At 46.2% G+C, this 9,062-nt stretch overlaps 1 protein-coding gene across 2 annotated transcripts; it reads left to right on the forward strand.

The window, feature by feature from the left end:
- The first annotated feature begins 1 nt into the window (after position 1).
- xk (X-linked Kx blood group (McLeod syndrome)) lies at positions 2-8,879 on the forward strand. Of its 2 annotated transcripts, XM_061793167.1 has the most exons (4): positions 2-476; positions 4,692-4,954; positions 6,164-6,474; positions 6,553-8,879. In XM_061793167.1, the coding sequence occupies exons 1-4, from the start codon at positions 232-234 to the stop codon at positions 6,967-6,969; spliced, it is 1,236 nt and encodes a 411-aa protein (XP_061649151.1). In that variant the 5' UTR covers positions 2-231; the 3' UTR covers positions 6,970-8,879. The 2 variants fall into 2 exon arrangements, with proteins under 2 accessions (XP_061649151.1, XP_061649150.1); XM_061793166.1 differs by having other exon boundaries at positions 3-476; positions 6,164-8,879.
- The last annotated feature ends 183 nt before the right edge of the window (positions 8,880-9,062 follow it).

Below are 9,062 nucleotides of genomic sequence, written 5' to 3' on the forward strand. Positions count from 1 at the left end.
TCGCGCGACGCCGCAACGCGCTTGTATCCGACGCGATATACCTCGCGCGACAGCGCCCTCTTCCCCCAAGGTGGCCGCTCTGGGCAACTACAGCCGGGCTGCAGAAGCCGTCCGCGGTCGGTGGTGCCAGCTCGCGCCGGATGGTCTGCGGTAGCGCGGTGCTCCACTGCAGGGCGCCGACGCCGAACGGACCTCGAACGGCCTCGCCCCTGCATGGCGGCGTGAGCGAGGATGCGAGTGCCCAGCTCCATCTTTTTGTCGGTGTCCCTGTTCACGGCCGAGACCACTGCGGCGCTCTACCTGAGCTCCACGTACCGATCGGCGGGGGACCGGGCGTGGCAGCAGCTCACCCTGCTCTTCTCGCTGGTGCCGTCCATGCTGGTGCAGTTGGCCCTCATCTTCTTCCACCGGGACCTGGGCAGGGACAGGCCCTTCATCCTGCTGCTGCACATGCTGCAGTTCGGACCCATCGTCAGGTCGGTCGCTGCTTTGGTTCTTTGGGTTTGTTTGCGTCTGTGCTTGACAAAAACACGCGAGTGTGCTCGCATTCGCTCATGTAACTGATTTGTTAGTTGCAGCCTGCTGATCAATACTCATCGCCAGGGGTGATTCTAGGGTCAGAGGGTGAGAGGGGGGGGGGGGGGGGGGGGGGGGTATCCAATCATCTGGTTGAGCCACAACAGAATAATCCATTTTTTTCCCCTGGATGTGGAGTATTCAAAATAACAAAAATGGACTTTGGGCTTCTTTTTGAGAATGTTATTTGAAACGCAATACACAATATGTAAAACCCGTGAACAGTAATTGACTTTTGTCAATACTTTGAATAGTAATAACATCAAATCCTGTCTTCACTGAGTCCGATAGTACTTCGAATATTTTGGGAATCCTGTTTGCTCTGGTTCTGACGGACCAGCAGCGCCGGTCCATACATGCAATATCTGCTTATATTAACAATATGTTTATTATTGTGTTTGCAGTTAGCAGCGGTGCAGAACTGCACAGTTATTTCGACCACTTTGCACATTTTGTGTAGCTAAATAAAGTGACCTCAATATTCTGATGGACTGAAAAATTCCAAACGGCTTTCAGTGTGGTAGACATACAGGACTCCCTATGATTTTTTTGAAAAAACAAAATGATAACCCTTTTTTTAAATTTTTTTTGGTCTAGTCTAGTCTGAATGCACAACATGATTTTTAAAGTGCACTTCCACTTTTACAAAATGTCATGAATTAGATTGCACATTTTCTTTTTGTAAACTAACATTCAGCCATAAAAATGGGATTGTTTGGAATTGTATTTAAAAAAAATGGATATTTTAATATTCATATTTTTAATAAAAGAAGAAATTATTATTTTTACGGCAATTATGGAAAAAAAAAACCACTACACCTTGGATGAAAATTGTATATATATATATATTTATTTTTTTTTAATTTTTTTTTTTACAGCTGTTGTATTGCATTTCTTCAAATTGTAACGTCTGAGTGTGTTACTTCTGCGCAAAGCTTCTCCAGCGAAGAGCACGTCTAAGAATAGCATGTGACACCGTGGGCCTCCTTATCTTCTGACAACACAAGCTGAGAGGGGAAGCCGGCATCCACGTTCCCCCTTATCCGAGCCAAAACACTGCACCTGGAATGCGTATACGTACTGTATGACTGCTGTTGCAATACACGCGTTACACCAGTGTTACACTAGGCTTCCTTTTCCATGAGAGCCTATCTCCTGCATCCTCCTCTCGAACACCAACTGCCCTCATGTCTTCCCTCACGACATCCATCAACCTTCTCTTTGGTCTTCCTCTAGCTCTCTTGCCTGGCAGCTCCATCCTCATCATCCTTCTACCAATATACTCACTCTCTCTCCTCTGGACGTATCCAAACCATTGAAGTCTGCTCTCTCTAACTTTGTCTCCAAAACATCGAACCTTGGCCGTCCCTCTGATGAGCTCATTTCTAATTTTATCCAACCTGGTCACTCCGAGAGCGAACCTCAACATCTTCATTTCCGCCACCTCCAGCTCTGCTTCCTGTTGTCTCTTCAGCGCCAGTGTCTCTAATCCGTCCATCATGGCTGGCCTCACCACTGTTTTATAAACTTTGCCCTTCATCCTAGCAGAGACTCTTCTGTCACATAACACACCTGACACCTTCCTCCACCCGTTCCAACCTGCTTGGACCCGTTTCTTCACTTCCTGACCACACTCACCATTGCTCTGGACGGTTGACCCCAAGTATTTCAAGTCCTCTACCCTTGCCATCTCTTCTCCCTGTAGCCTCATTCTTCCCCCACCACCCCTCTCATTCATGCACATATATTCTGTTTTACTTCGGCTAATCTTCATTCCTCTTCTTTCCAGTGCATGCCTCCATCTTTCTAACTGTTCCTCCAGCTGCTCCCTGCTTTCACTGCAGATCACAATGTCATCTGCAAACATCATGGTCCACGGGGATTCCAGTCTAACCTCATCTGTCAGCCTATCCATCACGATTGCAAAAAGGAAGGGGCTCAGGGCTGATCCCTGATGCAGTCCCACGTCCACCTTAAATTCTTCTGTCACACCGACAGCACACCTCACCGCTGTTCTGCTGCCCTCGTACATGTCCTGTATTATTCTAACATACTTCTCTGCCACTCCAGACTTCCGCATGCAGTACCACAGTTCCTCTCTGGGTCCTCTGTCATAGGCTTTCTCTAGATCTACAAAGACACAATGTAGCTCCTTCTGACCTTCTCTGTACTTTTCCATCAACATCCTCAAGGCAAATAATGCATCTGTGGTACTCTTTCTAGGCATGAAACCATACTGTTGCTCGCAAATACTCACTTCTGTCCTGAGTCTAGCCTCCACTACTCTTTCCCATAACTTCATTGTGTGGCTCATCAACTTTATTCCTCTATAGTTGCCACAGCTCTGCACATCACCTTTGTTCTTAAAAATGGGCACCAGTACACTTTTCCTCCATTCCTCAGGCATCTTCTCACGCACTAGAATTCTATTGAACAAGCTGGTCAAAAACTCCACAGCCACCTCTCCTAGATCCTTCCATACCTCCACAGGAATGTCATCAGGACCAACTGCCTTTCCATTTTTCATTCTCTTTAATGCCTTTCTAACTTCCCCCTTACTAATCATTGCCACTTCCTGGTCCACCGCACTTGCCTCTTCTACTCTCCCTTCTCTATCATTTTCCTCATTCATCAACTCCTCGAAGTATTCTTTCCATCTACCTAGCACACTGCTGGCACCAGTCAACATATTTCCATCTCTATCCTTAATCACCCTAACCTGCTGCACATCCTTCCCATCTCTATCCCTCTGTCTAGCCAGCCTGTATAGATCCTTTTCTCCTTCTTTAGTGTCCAACCTGCCATACATGTCATCATATGCCTCTTGTTTTGCCTTTGCCACCTCTACCTTTGCCCTGTGTCGCATCTCAATGTATTCCTTTCGCCTCTCCTCGGTCCTCTCAGTGTCCCACTTCTTCTTAGCTAACCGTTTTCCTTGTATGATTTCCTGTACTGTGAGGTTCCACCACCAAGTCTCCTTCTCTCCTTTCCTGCCAGAAGATACACCAAGTACTCTCCTGCCTGCTTCTCTGATCACCTTGGCTGCAGTGGTCCAGTCTTCTGGAAGCTCTTCCCGTCCACCGAGAGCCTGTATCACCTCTTCCCGAAAAGCTGCACAACACTCGTCCTGTCTCAGCTTCCACCACATGGTTCTCTTCTCTGCCTTTGTCTTCCTAATTTTCCTCCCCACCACCAGAGTCATCTTACACACCACCATCCTATGCTGTCTAGCCACACTCTCCCCTACCACTACCTTACAGTCGGTAACCTCCTTCAGATTACATCGTCTGCACAAGATGTAATCCACCTGTGTGCTTCTACCTCCGCTCTTGTAGGTCACCCTATGTTCGTGCCTCTTCTGGAAAAAAGTGTTGACTACAGCCATTTGCATCCTTGTTGCAAAGTCTACCACCATCTGTCCCTCCAAGTTCCTTTCCTGGATGCCGTACTTACCCATCACTTCTTCATCACCCCTATTACCTTCACCAACATGTCCATTACAATCTGCACCAATTACGACTCTCTCTCTGTCTGGGATGCTCAGAACTACATCATCTAGCTCCTTCCAGAATTTCTCTTTCACCTCTAGGTCACATCCGACCTGTGGGGCATAGCCACTAATCACATTACACATAACACCCTCAATTTCAAATTTCAGCCTCATCACTCGATCTGATACTCTTTTCACCTCCAAGACATTCTTAGCCAACTCTTCTTTTAAAATAACCCCGACTCCATTTCTCTTCCCATCTACACCATGGTATGGGGACATATCTAATATTTAATGTTTTTTTTTTTTTTTTTTTACAGTATATTCACTGGAATAGTCTTGCATGTGGGAAAGGAGAGTCGCAGTCCCGGATGAACTTTTCAGCTGTTTAGTGAATACCAGGAAAACAGCACAACACACAAACACATTTTCTGCTCGTGTTCAAATAAGTTTACAATGTGTTTTCAAAACGTGTTTAAAGCATGTGCAGGGGATGCAAGTAAATGATGGATTTTCAACGATAGCGGTGGGCTCTTCAAACATAGCTCGTTTGAAGACCGGGGGTTCTGTGTAGCTCTCATTCGAATGCGCAAAAGTGACGTTCAATGACCTCTGTCGCTCGAAGGTGTTTGGAAGCGTTCTGGACCTACGGCAGCGTGGGCCGCGTGGAGGATCCCTACGTCAGCATCACCAGGAAGAAGCAGATGCCCCGCCGGGGCCGGCCCGAGGAGGTGGAGCGCCAGGTGGGCCAGGCCGAGGGCAAGCTGGTGACGCACCGGGCGGCCTTCGCGCGCACCGCCGTCATGCAGGCCTTCCTGGGCTCGGCGCCGCAGCTCACGCTGCAGCTCTACATCTGCGTGCTGCAGCGAGGCGTGTCCGTCGGGAGAGGTGAGAGAGGGAGGGGGCTGGACGTGGCTGGGGTCCAAGTCGCCAGCAGATTACAGTCTTATTGGATGCCAAAGAAAATGGAGGGTGTTACGTAACTGATGTGTGTTTGAGGGGGGGGCAAGTGCTTCTCTTCATCGGGAGGGAAAAACAAATGAGCTGTTTTGAAAAGGGTGCACTGACATCATAAAACAAGATAAGCCAAGTGTTGACCAAAGTGACCTAATACCGCTTTGCTACGATGACGATACGCGCTTCGTGTGACCAATCGGAGTTGTGCAGCACGCCACGCTTCCTTGTGTAGAAAAAAATGAAGTCAAACATAACACACACCTGCTGCTAGATTTACGTAGGCCTACCCCCACATTTACGGTTGACCATAGTCATGGTCATTTGGGGACTCATACGTAAATATAGATTCATAGCTTTTATTGCATGTTCTTTGTTTTATCAATGTTAGTCCGAGTCCGTTCACAGCCTGTAAATACGGTACGTGCCTTTAGTAGCAATAGACATTCGACTTCGACACATTGTACATTATTTCATATCTCGCATTCTGTACTTGAGATGCGAGTTGAACTCACTGTGTAATCATGCTTGCAACTCAAAGCACTTCCAAGTTCAAATCCTACTTCCCCACTGAAATGAATGGAAATGCCATTCATCCATTCCAACACTGTATAATAAAGTACTTCATAAAAAAAAAATAGAGTAATAACATCGAATAGAATGTAAAGAATTAAACAGTTTGTGCATAATGATTTAATGCCGCACATCCAATCCATGGTGCTGATCCCTCTGGTGTGCCCATCTTGGCCTCCGGGAGGCACTATAATGCAGTCATGCAGGCAAAAACAAAAAAGAATAGTACTTTGACTGCTCCTGTAAGTGACTCAGTAAGATGCTGTAATATTACAAATTTTTCATAGTGCATACAAAAAAAAAAATATATGACTGTGAGTATTGTTATATGGTCTGTCTACATGGGTTGCTCCACAGTTTGTGTGCAAATATCCGTCGCTTCTAAAACCGTGGCTATCGATGCTAAATGTTAGCATGTCAATGGCATTTTGCATTGTTTGCTAGCATTAAGCTAAGCGGCCTTTCCTCAGTCACAGCTCTGTGGTTGTTTGAAATACACAAATTGTAATTGTTAGCTTTGCGTTGACTTGCAGTGAACTGCAAACAGCTTGTGCTTGTGTTTTTGTTCAGGCACTCTGATGGCGATCTCATTGCTGTCCATCGTGTACGGCGCCCTCCGCTGCAACATCCTGGCCATCAAGATCAAATACGAAGAATACCAAGTGACCATGAGTCCGTCGGCCTACCTGTGCATCTTCCTGTGGCGCAGCTGCGAGATCGCCAGCCGCGTGGTGGTGCTGGTTCTGTTCAGCTCGGTGCTGAAAATCTGGGTGCTGCCCGTGGTTCTGGCCAACTTCCTGGTCTTCTTCCTCTACCCGTGGATCCTGTTCTGGAGGACCCACTCGCCCTTCCCGCAGCATATCGAGAAGACTCTGACACACGTGGGCACCGCCGTCGTGCTGTGCATGCTCACCTTCCTGTACGCCGGCATCAACATGTTCTGCTGGTCGGCCGTGCAGGTGAAGCTCAGCGACCCGGACCTGATCAACAAGTCCCAGAACTGGTACCGCATGGTGGTGTACTACATGCTGCGCTTCATCGAGAACGCCTCGCTGCTGCTGATCTGGTACATCTACAGGACGGACTTCTACGAGTTCATGTCGGCGCCGCTGCTCATGCTGGAGCTGCTGTTGGCCTACGCCGCCTGCATCTTCTTCATGCTGATCTTCTACCAGACCTGCCACCCGTGTCGCCGGCTCTTTAACTCCAGCATGGGCCAGGGCTTCGAGGACTGCTGCGCCCTCCTCTGCCTGTCGTGCACCTCGGCGGAGTCGAGCCACGAGCCCTGCGAGGAGCTCGCGCCGGACGACGCGTGTTACGACATTCCCAACGATGGGGTCGGAGAAGCGGCGAACGGTGGCGGCCGCAATGCCTGACTCCTTATTGTGCGACGCGGTCGCCGACCACTTTCCACATTTACAGTTCATCCCCTTCATCCGATTGGACTCTTTCCTACCATTTTAACAGCACGTGTCCTTAAATCTGCGTTCCGTCAATTTATTTGTGCAGTTGGTGTCGATGTCATTCTGTGGCCTACAGATAAGCTACAGTTCTAATAAGATTGTTTCTAGCGGGGGGAAAGTATTGGGATGCCAGCCCATTAAAATGTTAGGAACTGCTCCCAAAAAGTTGGATGCAGTGGTGCCTTAGGAAATCAAATCATCTTTCCTCGTTCAAATGAACGGAAATGCAATTCATCTGTTCCAGCCACCGCAAAAAAAAAAAAAAAACATTTCTTTTTTCCCCCCCCCACAAGAACAGTAGTGCACTGTGTGAAAAAACTCAGTAAGAACATTTGACCACCAAACACAGGAAAATGTATTCCGGTGCAACAATGTCAACTAACGATTATCGAATTCATCAATAATGAATTTTGAGGTCACTGATGGTGTAGCGGGACACTCGCCTGACTTTGGTGCGGGCAAGCGTGGGTTTAGTTCCCACTCAGTGACGGTGCGCATGGTTGTCCGTGTCTATATGAGCCCTGCGATTGGCTGGCGACCAGTTCAGGGTGTAGTCGGCCTTTCGCCCCAAGTCAGTTGGGATAGGCTCCAGCGTCCCGCGACCCCAACCAGGATAAGCGGTGTTAAAAATGGATGGAGGAATTTTGATAACCGATTGTTTAGCGACATTGTAACTTGAAATTGTCCAAATCCTCAGAATTTCAGCCTCTCAACAGGAAGTATTCATTATATGTATTATTATAATCATGCAGGAAATAGGAATGATTTTTTTTTCATGTTTGAAAGTCATTGATGTCAAAAAATGGCAGGTTTTTGCCAATATGAAAAAGGGCTCATATCGGCCCTAGTAAATACATTTCCCGATTCAATTAGAATTGTTATTTAAACAGTCCTCTTCAGGCCGTTCACATTTTGACACAAGAAGACGACACCCAACAATTTATCAAGGTTTTCGTCGATTAATATTAGAGAACAGCGACTTGTGTGAAAAATACTGAAACAATGAAACAATTGGACGTGTGCATTCACAAGCTGAGAGAAGATCAAATGAAGTTCACCTATTAGAGTTGCAGTGGATTTTAGGTTGATTGTGAAATTGCACCCAAAAGCTCAATATCACGCTATTTGCGAAGCTGTCGGGAAGAATATATGCACTTCATTCATTCCAAATGCCTTTGGTGGGGTCCCACGCCAAACTCATCCAAGCATTCCTAAATGCAGCGTGCTTTGTTGCACACAGGAACAAAAAAAAAAAAAAAAAAAAAGGCAAATTTAACCATGTAACTGTCCAAATGTAATAAAAAAAAACAACAACAAAAACCTGTCTTAACAGTTTTGGCATGCAGATGTGTGTGTGCATGGATCCCCTATTTTCTACTTGGTCCCCTTTTTGGTTTTATGGCCTGCTGCAGTTTTGTAAGTTTTGTTTTTTCTTTTAAACTCAGCGATGAAAGCTTTATAATCTGTGCTGCTGCTGCTGTGGCGACGTACAGTATTTTGAGATTTGCAGCCCAACACAAGACGAATGCACAAATGTGGTTTTTTTGCACATTTACACAAGCGCTCGGTTTTTTGTTTTTTTCGTAAAGTGTTGCTTAATTCAGTCAGCGTTACGTCTGTCTAGTGTGTGCGCGAACAAAATTGACAACCAAGAGCACACACACTCACAAATGAATGATGTATTGGGATGTATTGTAGTTTTAACCTCTCTGTCTGGCAATGTCAAGTGTTATTATATATATATTTTTTTCATATCTGGATGAAACTCATATAATGGATGAAATACTACTCAAAGATGTAATAAATCTATATTTATACCTGCATTTTAAAGTTGAATTCCTTAATCATTCCTTTTAGCTGAGCAAATATTGTTACGTTGCTCCACTGACCTCTAGTGGACAAAAGCAGAAATATTCCCATGGGCCGAGTAGTTGAACGCTTATTAAAGAAAAATCATTTTCACTCAAAACCAAACATACTAAAACTTTTCTCTAGTGCTCGTCCTC

This window comes from Phyllopteryx taeniolatus, chromosome 12 (genome assembly GCF_024500385.1).
Source record: "Phyllopteryx taeniolatus isolate TA_2022b chromosome 12, UOR_Ptae_1.2, whole genome shotgun sequence".
Classification (NCBI taxonomy): domain Eukaryota; kingdom Metazoa; phylum Chordata; class Actinopteri; order Syngnathiformes; family Syngnathidae; genus Phyllopteryx; species Phyllopteryx taeniolatus.

What these genes read in the sequence shown, in the direction of transcription:
- xk (XM_061793166.1), top strand. Translation starts at nt 232, where the DNA reads ATGCGAGTGCCCAGCTCCATCTTTTTGTCGGTGTCCCTGTTCACGGCC. An exon ending in CAGTTCGGACCCATCGTCAG is followed by an intron (nt 477 to 4,691) that starts GTCGGTCGCTGC and finishes TGTCGCTCGAAG; the next exon opens with GTGTTTGGAAGCGTTCTGGA. An exon ending in AGGCGTGTCCGTCGGGAGAG is followed by an intron (nt 4,955 to 6,163) that starts GTGAGAGAGGGA and finishes GTTTTTGTTCAG; the next exon opens with GCACTCTGATGGCGATCTCA.